This window comes from Zophobas morio, unplaced genomic scaffold (genome assembly GCF_036711695.1).
Source record: "Zophobas morio isolate AGI-343-1 ecotype UQ-CSIRO unplaced genomic scaffold, CSIRO_AGI_Zmor_V1 ptg000038l, whole genome shotgun sequence".
NCBI lineage: Eukaryota > Metazoa > Arthropoda > Insecta > Coleoptera > Tenebrionidae > Zophobas > Zophobas morio.
In genome coordinates this window covers 2,318,241-2,331,702 of record NW_026972143.1, presented here as the reverse complement: position 1 = coordinate 2,331,702, position 13,462 = coordinate 2,318,241, and the positions used below count along the sequence as shown (strand labels likewise).

Sequence of the window (13,462 nt, the reverse complement as noted above, 5' to 3'; positions counted from 1 at the left end):
TTTGGTCATCCTTTATGTAGGAAACGAGAGTTGTGCACGCACCTGCGATTGCGATAGAAATTTTGGTCACCCCTCAAAACGAGAAGAAAACTTGATGATCCGTGGCAAAATGTTGAACACCCCTGAAAATCACCGACAACACGTGTCAAAATTTTGTATACCCCTATAAAGTGACAGAATTGCGAAGAAATTTTGGTCACCCTTGCGAATAATTGAAAGTCGGCTGCGAGTTGTGATTGTGCCTTACGCACGGTGACGCAATTTTTGGACGCCCCTGAGACGGACGGAAAAGTGGAAGGCAAATCTAAAACTTTTGTGCACTCCAAATGTATCCAAAATTTCACTGTTATCGAAAAAGGCTGTCCAAAATTTCGCAACTCTCGTTGTGACAGGGGTGCACAAAATTCTTTGATCTCCCTACAGGGTTGCCCAAAGTCTCGTCGCTTTCTCGAAGGGATGTACAAAATTTCGGTTCTCGATCGCACGAGGGATGTCCAAACCTCTGACCTGGTATCGAAGAGGGCACCGAAAGTTATGGACACCCCTTTCGGGAAACGACAAAACTTTGGGCAACCCGGCAGGGAGGCGACGGTATTTAATGACAAATAAAATAAGCGACTGCAGCGAAATTTGGACAGTTGTAGGGAGACGAAGGTTATTGTTGGACACCCCTGTTGACCGGTAATAAAGTGTCGCGATTTGGGCGGCCTTTCCGTGAAGTGATAAAATTTTGGACATCCCTTAAATGTAAGTATTGGCTGATAGACACTAAAAACCTTAATAACCTTGAAGTTGGGCACTTTTTTGGTACGAAACAGGTAACGTGAAAAACTACAATTTTCTTTATTTTTATTACTACATCACACGGAATTTTTGAAATTTATTAATGTTACAAAAATGTCATCTCAGTTATGTCATTTCTAGAGAATTCCAGTGTTACTAACGTGTTACCAATGAAAATTCCATATGAGATGATTTCATAAATAAAAAATAGAGTCTCAAAATTTTGCAATATATGTAGGTCTACCAACCTCTACATTTTTAGTTATTTTAGTATTTCACTGTAATATACATTTTTAATGTCATATTAGTTGATAAATACGCTTGATCTTTGTTTTTATTTACCTTCTACATTTTAAAACCGAATGTAATACCGGGAATTACCCAACAACGATGGTCAGATGTCAGTGGTACCAAAACATGTTGGACACAATGTTCAAATGCCCCCACCATTTCCTTAAAATTTTCCGAGTGTACCAAAATACATTCCAAGGTCAACTGCGATTAACTTATCACCATTTGGTTCATCTTTTATTAGTTGTTGTCTTTTAATTCGCGTTTATTTATAGGAACTTTTGCACCTGAGGTCAAACGCACACCTTTTCCCACTTTGACATTTGACGTGTGGTGGCGCCACCAGCAGCCGTCAAGTTTGTTGTGTTATTGATTGAATCGTACAAATTGAAAATCTCCGTATTTCTCGCAACAACCCGCAAATTCTGCCTTTTGCCACCAAACACCAGGTACAACACGCCAACTTTCATTGATAACCCCAAAAACAATTCCCGTTAACGCCACCCGCGACCACAAAGAACCCTCTCCCAATTAGTGCCTTTTTCTCTCTCTCCGCCGCCTCTCTCGCAAAACCACTCAAAACAAACACAATTCCAGCCGACTTCAATCAAAAAATGTCGAAGAAAGCCATCGCCGATCAAGAAGTCACCATCAAAGACTCCCTCTTCGAATTCGTCCGAACACACACCACCAACGCCGATCTAACTCTAATCGACGACATCGTGTTGTCCTACGTAATCGCGATACTCGAGGACGTCAGCTCAGACCCGGTCTTCAACGTCGAAGGTAAATCGACTTGCGCTCATTCCACCCATTGTACCATCGGGTTGCAGATTTCTGCGAAATGATGTCCGCTTATTTTCCCGAATTCGAGTCGATAAATCACGCCACCGTGTGTCAGTGGATTTTCGAACTGGCTGCCAAGTTGCGGGTCGACGAGCCTGAAGAAAAGTCGGTCGTTGAGATTTCGTTACCGGAGATCGTTCCCAAGACCAAACCGAGGCAGCTGGATAACAGGGAGAGCTTCGACGTGCCAAAGAGGGTGCACAGGTTGTCGGAGATGAGCGACGGGGGCTCAACGGACAGCTCTTGTTGTGACTTTTTGGACGAGATTGACGTTTTGCAGGAGATGTTTCCAACGGTGTGCTCGATCGAGGTTTGTTGATTTTTTGTAGAAGTAGTTTTGGGGTTATTTTTATTCTATACATCATTTAAATTCACTTGACTTTGTTTAAATTTCGATAAAACACTTCTTTTACAACTCAGAAGTCAAATTAAATTTCGGTATCCGTCAAGGGTTGTCAATTGCATCGCTGCCAATCCACATTTTTTAAATCCCTATTAATTTTTCACCAGTGAGGCCAACTTGGTGACATTTTGACAATTCGGAACTTTAATGAGCAAACTTTCTTTCTTTGGGTAACTGTTGGCGTAAAATGTCAAATGTGACTTTCGTTGGGAAAATTGATTGACAGTAAGACTCCAAATTACATATAAATACAAAACAAGAGTAAAGTAACTAAATCTAGTTACAAGAACATAATAATTTGCGTTGCTTTGGTTGGTAAAGAAAATGTCACATTAATTTATTTCGTCCTATACATTTTTTTGTTATCATATAAATTAAATCAAGGCTACCACATCAAGAAACTAAAAGTTACTGCTTTCGTACCTACCTTATCTCGACCCTTTCTTAGATTTAAATTTCTACAAAAGATGTCTTTACAAACCCGTCAAGGGTTATCAATAACTATCATTATATTGGTACGGCTACAGATTTTTTAAATCCCTAGTAATTTTTCATCAGGGAGGCCAACATTATGTCACTTTGATATTATGTGACTTTCGTTGGAAAAATTAATTGACGCTAAAATTCCAAATTACACATACAAAAGAAGAGTAAAGTAACCAGATCAAGTTAGAAGAAAAAACAAAAAATTGTCTTGTTTTGGTTGGTAGTGAAAATGTCAAATAATTTGATGCCTTCGTAATGGCACCTTTAGTTGGTGTTGTCATAAAAATCAAGACTGCCACACTAAAAATGTAAAAGTTACTGCTTTCATTCCTACCTTGTCTCAATCATTTCTTGTGTTTAAATTTCTACAAGTTGCCTTTACAACCCAGAAATCAAATTAAATTTTGTTGACCATCAAGGATTGTCAATTACTAACATTCCACTGCTGCCACTACAATTTTTTTAAATCCCTGTTAATTTTTCACCAGTAAGGCCAACATTGCAGCACTGACATTTCGCATCCTTAATATACAAATTTTATTGTTAAGCGCAGCTGTTGGTACAAAATATCAAATGTGACTTTCGTTGGAAAAAATGATTGATGTTAAAATTCCAAATTACAGAAACAAAACAAGAGTAAAATAAACCAGATTAAGTTAGAAGACAAAATAATAATTTGTTTTGCTTTATTTGGTAGTGAATATGCCAAATAATTTGATGTCTTCGTAATGGCACCCTTTGTTAGTGTTGTCATAAAAATCAAGACTGCCACACTAAGAATGTAAAAGTTACTGCATTCATTCTTACCTTGTCTCAATCATTTCCTGTGTTTAAATTTCTACAAAAGTTGCCTTTACAACCGAGAAATCACATTGAATTTTGTTGACCGTCAAGGGTCGTCAATAACTATCATTCCACTGTTGCCACTACAAATTTTTTAAATCCCTGTCAATTTTTCACCAGTGAGGCCAACATCGTTGCACTTTGACATTTCGCAACCTTAATAAACAAATTTTATTGTTAAGCGCTGCTGTTCGTACAAAATGTCAAATGTGACTTTCGTTGAAAAAATTGCTTGACGTTATAATTCCAAATTACACATACAAAACAAGAGTAAAGTAACCAGATCAAGTTAGAAGAAAAAAATAATGATTTGTCTTGCTTTGGTTGGTAGTGAAAATGTCAAATAATTTGATGTCTTCGTAATGACAACCTTTGTTAGTGTTATCATAAAAATCAAGGGTGCCACACTAAAAATGTAAAAGTTGCTGCTTTCATTTCTACCTTGTCTCAATCATTTCCTGTATTTAAATTTGTGACTTTAGTTGGAAGAAACTATTGATGTTAAAATTCCCAATTACACACACAAAACAAGAGTAAAGTAACCAAATTTAGTGACAAGCGAAAACGATAATTTGTCTTGCTTTGGTTGGTAGTTGTTTTTGTTGCCATATAAATCAAGGCTGCCACACAAAAAATGTAAAATGTACTACTTTCATTGTTACCTTGTCTCAACCATTTGCTAGATTTTATTAAATTTCTATAAAAGCTGCCTTTACAACCCAGAATTCAAATTAAATTTTGGTGTCCGTCAAGGGTTATCAAAAACTGTCATTACATTGCTGCCACTACAGTTTTTTTTAAATCCCTATTCAGTTTTCACCAGTGAGGCCAACATGATGGCACTTTGACAGTTCACAACTTTAATGAACACATTTTATTTTTTGAGTGCAGCTCTTGGCGCAAAATGTCAAATGTGACTTTAGTTGGAAAAAATTATTGATGTTAAAATTCCAATTTACACACACAAAACAAGAGTAAAGTAACCAAATCTAGTGACAAGTGAAAACGATAATTTGTCTTGCTTTGGTTGGTAGTTGTTTTTGTTGTCATATAAATCAAGGCTGCCACACACAAAATGTAAAATGTACTACTTTCATTGTTACCTTGTCTCAACCATTTGCTAGATTTTATTAAATTTCTATAAAAGCTGCCGTTACCACGTAGAATTCAAATTAAATTTTGGTGTCCGTCAAGGGTTATCAATAACTTACCATTACATTGCTACCACTACAGATTTTTTTAAATCACTATTAATTTTTCACCAGTGACACCAACATGGTGGCACTTTGACAGTTCACAACCTTAATGAACACATTTTATTTTTTGAGTGTAGCTCTTGGCGCAAAATGTCAAATGTGACTTTAGTTGGAAAAAATTATTGATGCTAAAATTCCCAATTACACACACAAAACAAAAGTAAAGTAACCAAATTTAGTTACAAGCAAAAACGATAATTTGTCTTGCTTTGGTTGGTAGTTGTTTTTGTTGTCATATAAATCAAGGCTGCCACACAAAAAATGTAAAACGTACTACTTTCATTGTTACCTTGTCTCAACCATTTGCTAGATTTATTAAATTTCTATAAAAGCTGCTTTTACAACGTAGAATTCAAATTAAATTTTGGTGTCCGTCAAGGGTTATCAAAAACTTATCATTACATTGCTGCCACTACATATTTTTTTAAATCCCTATTAATTTTTCACCAGTGAGGCCAACATGATGGCACTTTGACAGTTCACAACCTTAATGAACACATTTTATTTTTTGAGTGCAGCTCTTGGCGCAAAATGTCAAATGTGACTTTGGTTGGAAAAAATTATTGATGTTAAAATTCCCAATTACACACACAAAAGAAGAGTAAAGTAACCAAATTTAGTGACATGCAAAAACGATAATTTGTCTTGCTTTGGTTGGTAGTTGTTTTCGTTGTCATATAAATCAAGGCTGCCACACAAAAAATGTAAAAGGTACTACTTTCATTGTTACCTTGTCTCGACCATTTGCTAGATTTATTAAATTTCTATAAAAGCTGCCTTTACAACGTAGAATTCAGATTAAATTTTGGTGTCCGTCAAGGGTTATCAATAACTTATCATTACATTGCTACCACTACAGATTTTTTAAATCCCTATTAATTTTTCACCAGTGAGGCCAACATGGTGACACTTTGACAGTTCACAACCTTAATGAACACATTTTATTTTTTGAGTGCAGCTCTTGGCTCTAAATGTTAAATGTGACTTTAGTTGGAAAAAATTATTGATGTTAAAATTCCCAATTACACACACAAAACAAGAGTAAAGTAACCAAATTTAGTGACAAGCAAAAACGATAATTTGTCTTGCTTTAGTTGGTAGTTGTTTTTGTTGTCATATAAATCAAGGCTGCCACACAGAAAATGTAAAAGGTACTACTTTCATTGTTACCTTGTCTCAACCATTTGCCAGATTTATTAAATTTCTATAAAAGCTGCCTTTACAACCCAGAATTCAAATTAAATTTTGGTGTCCGTCAAGGGTTATCAATAACTATCATTACATTGCCGCCACTACAGATTTTTTAAATCCCTATTCATTTTTCACCAGTGAGGCCAACATGATGGCACTTTGACCGTTCACAACCTTAATGAACACATTTTATTTTTTGAGTGCAGCTGTTGGCGCAAAATGTCAAATGTGACTTTGGTTGGAAAAAATTATTGATGTTAAAATTCCCAATTACACACACAAAAGAAGAGTAAAGTAACCAAATTTAGTGACATGCAAAAACGATAATTTGTCTTGCTTTGGTTGGTAGTTGTTTTCGTTGTCATATAAATCAAGGCTGCCACACAAAAAATGTAAAAGGTACTACTTTCATTGTTACCTTGTCTCGACCATTTGCTAGATTTATTAAATTTCTATAAAAGCTGCCTTTACAACGTAGAATTCAGATTAAATTTTGGTGTCCGTCAAGGGTTATCAATAACTTATCATTACATTGCTACCACTACAGATTTTTTAAATCCCTATTAATTTTTCACCAGTGAGGCCAACATGGTGACACTTTGACAGTTCACAACCTTAATGAACACATTTTATTTTTTGAGTGCAGCTCTTGGCTCTAAATGTTAAATGTGACTTTAGTTGGAAAAAATTATTGATGTTAAAATTCCCAATTACACACACAAAACAAGAGTAAAGTAACCAAATTTAGTGACAAGCAAAAACGATAATTTGTCTTGCTTTAGTTGGTAGTTGTTTTTGTTGTCATATAAATCAAGGCTGCCACACAGAAAATGTAAAAGGTACTACTTTCATTGTTACCTTGTCTCAACCAGTTGCTATATTTATTAAATTTCTACAAAAGCTGCCTTTACAACGTAGAATTCAAATTAAATGTTGGTGTCCGTCAAGGGTTATCAATTACTGGCATTACATTGCTGCCAGTATAGATTTCTTTAAATCCCTATTCATTTTTCACCAGTGAGGCCAACATTATGGCACTTTGACAGTTCACCACCTTAATGAACACATTTTATTTTTTGAGTGCAGCTCTTGGCGCAAAATGTCAAATGTGACTTTAGTTGGAAAAAATTATTGATGCTAAAATTCCCAATTACACACACAAAACAAGAGTAAAGTAACCAAAATTAGTGACAAGCAAAAACGATAATTTGTCTTGCTTTGGTTGGTAGTTGTTTTTGTTGTCATATAAATCAAGGCTGCCACACTAAAAATGTAAAACGTACTTCTTTGTTTGTTACCTTGTCTTAACCATTTGCTAGATTTATTAAATTTCTATAAAAGCTGCATTTACAACCCAGAATTCAAATTAAATTTTGGTGTCCGTCAAGGTTTATCAATAACTATCATTACATTGCTGCCACTACAGATTTTTTAAATCCCTATTAATTTTTCACCACTGAGGCCAACATCATGGCACTTTGACAGTTCACAACCTTAATGAACACATTTTATTTTTTGAGTGCAGCTCTTGGCGCAAAATGTCAAATGTGACTTTAGTTGGAAAAAAATTATTTATGTTAAAATTCCCAATTACACACACAAAACAAGAGTAAAGTAGCCAAATGTAGTGACAAGGAAAACGATAATTTGTCTTGCTTTGGTTGGTAGTTGTTTTTGTTGTCATATAAATCAAGGCTGCCACACTAAAAATGTAAAATGTACTACTTTCATTGTTACCTTGTCTCAATCATTTGCTAGATTTATTAAATTTCTAAACAAGCTGTCTTTACAACGTAGAATTCAAATTAAATTTTGGTGTCCGTCAAGGGTTATCAGTAACTTATCATTGCATTGCCACCACCACAGATTTTTTTAAATCCCTATTCATTTTTCATCAGTGAGGGCAACATGATGGCACTTTGACAGTTCACAACCTTAATGAACAAATTTTATTTTTTGAGTGCAGCTCTTGGCTCAAAATGTTAAATGTGACTTTAGTTGGAAAAAATTATTGATGTTAAAATTCCCAATTACACCCACAAAACAAGAATCAAGTAACCAGATCTAGTGACAAGCGAAAACAATAATTTGTCTTGCTTTGGTTGGTAGTTGTTTTTGTTGTCATATAAATCAAGGCTGCCACACAAAAAATGTAAAAGGTACTACTTTCATTGTTACCTTGTCTCAACCATTTGCTAGATTTATTAAATTTCTACAAAGGCTACCTTTACGACCCAGAATTCAAATTAAATTTTGGTGTCCGTCAAGGTTTATCAATAACTTATCATTACATTGCTACCACTACAGATTTTTTTAAATCCCTATTAATTTTTCACCAGTGAGGCCAACATGGTGGCACTTTCACAGTTCACAACCTTAATGAACACATTTTATTTTTTGAGTGTATCTCATGACGCAAAATGTCAAATGTAACCTTAGTTGGAAAAAGTTATTGATGTTAAAATTCCCAATTACACACACAAAACAAGAGTAAAATAACCAAATTTAGTGACAAGCAAAAACGATAATTTGTCTTGCTTTGGTTGGTAGTTGTTTTTGTTGTCATGTAAATCAAAGCTGCCACACAAAAAATGTAAAAGGTACTACTTTCATTGTTACCTTGTGTCAACCATTTGCTAGATTTATTAAATTTTTATAAAAGCTGCCTTTACAACGTAGAATTCAAATTAAATTTTGGTGTCCGTCAAGAGTTATCAATAACTATCATTACATTGCTGCTACTACAAATTTTTTTAAATCCCTATTCATTTTTCACCAGTGAGGCCAACATGATGGCACTTTGACAGTTCACAACCTTAATGAACACATTTTATTTTTTGAGTGCAGCTCTTGGGGCAAAATGTCAAATGTGACTTTAGTTGGAAAAAATTATTCATGTTAAAATTCCCAATTACATACACAAAACAAGAGTAAAGTAACCAAATTTAGTGACAAGCAAAAACGATAATTTGTCTTGCTTTGGTTGGTAGTTGTTTTTGTTGTCATAAATCAAGGCTGCCACACAAAAAATGTAAAATGTACTACTTTCATTGTTACCTTGTCTCAACGATTTGCAAGATTTATTAAATTTCTATAAAAGCTGCCTTTACCACGTAGAATTCAAATTAAATTTTGGTGTCCGTCAAGGGTTTTCAATAACTTATCATTACATTGCTACCACTACAGATTTTTTTAAATCCCTATTAATTTTTCACCAGTGAGGCCAACATGATGACACTTTGACAGTTCACAACCTTAATGAACACATTTTATTTTTTGAGTGTAGCTCTTGGCGCAAAATGTCAAATGTGACTTTAATTGGAAAAAATCATTGATGCTAAAATTCCCAATTACACACACAAAATAAGAGTAAAGTAAACAAATTTAGTGACAAGCAAAAACGATAATTTGTCTTGCTTCGGTTGGTAGTTGTTTTTGTTGTCATATAAATCAAGACTGCCACACAAAAAATGTAAAAGGTACTACTTTCATTGTTACCTTGTCTCAACCATTTGCTAGATTTATTAAATTTCTATAAAAGCTGCCTTTACAACGTAGAATTCAAATTAAATTTTGGTGTCCGTCAAGGGCTATCAATAACTGTCATTACATTGCTGCCACTATAGATTTGTTTAAATCCCTATTAATTTTTCACCAGTGAGGCCAACATGATGGCACTTTGACAGTTCACAACCTTAATGAACACATTTTATTTTTTGAGTGCAGCTCTTGACGCAAAATGTCAAATGTGACTTTGGTTGGAAAAAATTATTGATGTTAATATTCCCAATTACACACACAAAACAAGAGTAAAGTAACCAAATTTAGTGACAAGCAAAAACGATAATTTGGCTTGCTTTGGTTGGTAGTTGTTTTTGTTGTCATATAAATTAAGGCTGCCACACAAAAAATGTAAAAGGTACTACTTTCATTGTTACCTTGTCTCAATATTTTACTAGATTTATTAAATTTCTAAACAAGCTGTCTTTACAACGTAGAATTCAAATTAAATTTTGGTGTCCGTCAAGGGTTATCAATAACTTATCATTACATTGTTACCACTACAGATTTTTTAAATCCCTATTCATTTTTCACCAGTGAGACCAACATGATGGCACTTTGACAGTTCACAACCTTAATGAACACATTTTATTTTTTGAGTGCAGCTCTTGGGGCAAAATGTCAAATGTGACTTTAGTTGAAAAAAATTATTGATGTTAAAATTCCCAATTACACACACAAAACAAGAGTAAAGTAACCAAATTTAGTGACAAACAAAAACGATAAGTTGTCTTGCTTTGGTTGGTAGTTGTTTTTGTTGTCATATAAATCAAGGCTGCCACACAAAAAATGTAAAATGTACTACTTTCATTGTTACCTTGTCTCAACCATTTGCTAGATTTTATTAAATTTCTATAAAAGCTGCCTTTACAACGTAGAATTCAAATTAAATTTTGGTGTCCGTCAAGGGTTATCAATAACTGTCATAACATTGCTACCACTACAGATTTTTTTAAATCCCTATTAATTTTTCACCAGTGAGGCCAACATGATGGCACTTTGACAGTTCACAACCTTAATGAACACATTTTATTTTTTGAGTGCAGCTCTTGGCGCAAAATGTCAAATGTGACTTTGGTTGGAAAAAATTATTGATGTTAAAATTCCCAATTACACACACAAAACAAGAGTAAAGTAAGCAAATTTAGTGACAAGCAAAAACGATAATTTGTCTTGCTTTAGTTGGTAGTTGTTTTTCTTGTCATATAAATCAAGGCTGCCACACTAAAAATGTAAAAGGTACTACTTTCATTGTTACCTTGTCTCAACCATTTGCTAGATTTATTAAATTTCTAAACAAGCTGTCTTTACAACGTAGAATTCAAATTAAATTTTGGTGTCCGTCAAGGGTTATCACTAACTTATCATTACATTGCTGCCACTACAGATTTTTTTAAATCCCTATTCATTTTTCACCAGTGAGGCCAACATGATGGCACTTTGACAGTTCACAACCTTAATGAACACGTTTTAAGTTTGAGTGCAGCTCTTGGCGCAAAATGTCAAATGTGACTTTAGTTGCAAAAAATTATTGATGTTAAAATTCCAAATTACACACATAAAACAAAAGTCAAGTAACCAAATCTAGTGACAAGCAAAAACGACAATTTGTCTTGCTATGGTTGGTAGTGGTAGTTGTCATAAAAATCAAGGCTGCCACACTAAAAATGAAAAAGTTACTGCTTCCATTCCTACCTTGTCTCAATCATTTCAGAAATCAAATTAAATTTTGTTGACCGTCAAGGGTTACATTGCTGCCACTACAAAACAAAAAACTTTAGTTATCAAATTAACAATAGCAGTTTGTCTTAACTCCATCTGTTCGGTAAACGAAGTATTGTAGTTACACTTGAAGACAGGCCTCTATTGGAAAATTCGGATTAATGCAGGACTTGATATCCACGTTGACCTAGAAAATAAATAATACGAATAAATATTTGAGTGATTAAAAAGTGTTGTCTATTCCCCACCCGCAAATTCTGTCCGTTACATCCCGTTGTTCTCAGGTGAAGCACTGCCTCGCCATCGCCAGCGGCGACATCGAGCGCGCCACCCAGATCCTGATCGACCGCCAGGAGAACGGGCAGTGCCTCAACCAGAACAACTCGCTGACGATCCACGTGAACAAGACCACGATCGACGACGCCGAGCTGAAGAACCGCATAATCGAGCGCTACTCGTACATCGACAAGGACTCGTTCACCAAGGAGCACCGGCCCGTGGCGCCCAAGGTCGAGCCGAAGAAGTTGGTGCGCTACCGCGACAACAAGATCGTCAGTTTGAAGGGTGAGCGCTTCACCGAAGTGAAGAAGGGGGAGGACGTCGACGACATATCGCTGAAGAAGAACAAGAAAGGTCACACCCCGTAACCAATAAATTGGCGGGACGATCGGATGGGCGGGGCTGGGGCGTGTCTTAGCTATATTTCAATATCCAGTAGATACGTAGGCTATATTTATGTAAAGTTTGGCACTTTTAACTAGCTATAAGGAGCAAGTGTTGGGTAGGGGACGGCGCGTCCGGAACCCAACAACTTGCTCCTTTTATCGTACACCGTTAGTATTATTAAAGTGTAAGATGCAAGACTAGTCAAAAAGCGGGCGGCGGCGGCGGCGGCGTCCGCGTTGTGTGCGAATTGTATCCTACTGATTCATTTTTAAATACCTGTGATTCTCGTAAAGTAAATGTATTTTCTTACATTTTCTCTATCTTATGTCGATTCTGAGTGATATTAATATTGATTCCTGACAGGGCTTCACTATTTGTTGTGTTGTTTGTAAATTAAGTTATGATCCTCATTATTTTAAGGTTTTACTCCAATCGTGTTTATGTTCGTGTGTGAAAGTTGTTCTTTTTACGGTAGCCTTTTTTACCTTTTATTGGTTAAATATAAGATATGTTAAGTGTACTGGTGAGTTTTATTTTCCCTGATATACCCTTCGTACTTCTACACCCAATGAAATTAAAATTAGAATAGAGGGATGCTCGCTTTAGACAGCTCATTAAATAAAATTCCGAAACTACTAGATCGATTGTTGTCAGATTTTATGTTTACTAGCAATATCGTATAGATGGTAAAACGTTAACCAAAATTTGAATAACATTCTCTCGAAAATTTGAGAATTCAGTGCCATTATTATTAGTATCTATCCATCAATGATATCATCACAAAATTTTATAATGGCAAAACTCAATTAAAATAAACACGTAGCATGCTTCTTTACATTTACTTTAACATCACATACATATTTTGATTTAATTTTATAAGGGTTATCACAGAAAAATTAAATTCGCAAAATCAAATCTTACGATTTTTCGAAAAATCTGAATTTATGTACCTTCTACCAATTTTGTGATTATACCAACTTTTCGATTTCTTTGTTTTTTTCAATTTTTCTTTTTTCATTATTTCGGTTTTATAATTTCTCGTTTTTCAACTTTAATTTTTTCAATTTTTTGTTTCTTCAATTTTGCAATTTTCCGATATTACAATTATTTCATTTTTCGATTTTTCAGTTTCTAAATTTTTAATTCTTTCAAATTTTGATTTTGATTTATCATTTTCCCAATTTTTTAATTTTTCAATTTTGCAATTTTTAGATTTCTTCAATCTTTCAAGTTGTTGATTTCCAATTTTTGGATGTTTCAAAGTTTTCATGTTGAACTTTTTCGTTTTTTCAATTTTACAACTTTTCCATTTTTTTATCGAAAAGTTGAAAAATTTTAAAAATTGGAAAATATTGAAATTGCAAAATCGAAAAAGTGGAAACTCGGAAAACTGCAAATCGAAGAACTGAAGAAA

At 34.6% G+C, this 13,462-nt stretch overlaps 1 protein-coding gene across 1 annotated transcript; it reads left to right on the top strand.

Annotated features, from left to right (window-relative positions):
* Positions 1-1,384: 1,384 nt before the first annotated feature.
* On the top strand, positions 1,385-12,568 carry LOC135140108 (CUE domain-containing protein 2-like). Its single transcript, XM_064070522.1, has 4 exons — positions 1,385-1,523; positions 1,672-1,860; positions 1,908-2,230; positions 11,667-12,568. The coding sequence occupies exons 2-4, from the start codon at positions 1,689-1,691 to the stop codon at positions 12,027-12,029; spliced, it is 858 nt and encodes a 285-aa protein (XP_063926592.1). The 5' UTR covers positions 1,385-1,523; positions 1,672-1,688; the 3' UTR covers positions 12,030-12,568.
* The last annotated feature ends 894 nt before the right edge of the window (positions 12,569-13,462 follow it).

Coding starts and splice junctions, on each gene's coding strand:
- LOC135140108 (XM_064070522.1), top strand. CDS start 1,689: ATGTCGAAGAAAGCCATCGCCGATCAAGAAGTCACCATCAAAGACTCC. Junction 1,861..1,907: donor CCCGGTCTTCAACGTCGAAG/GTAAATCGACTT, acceptor ATCGGGTTGCAG/ATTTCTGCGAAATGATGTCC. Junction 2,231..11,666: donor CAACGGTGTGCTCGATCGAG/GTTTGTTGATTT, acceptor CGTTGTTCTCAG/GTGAAGCACTGCCTCGCCAT.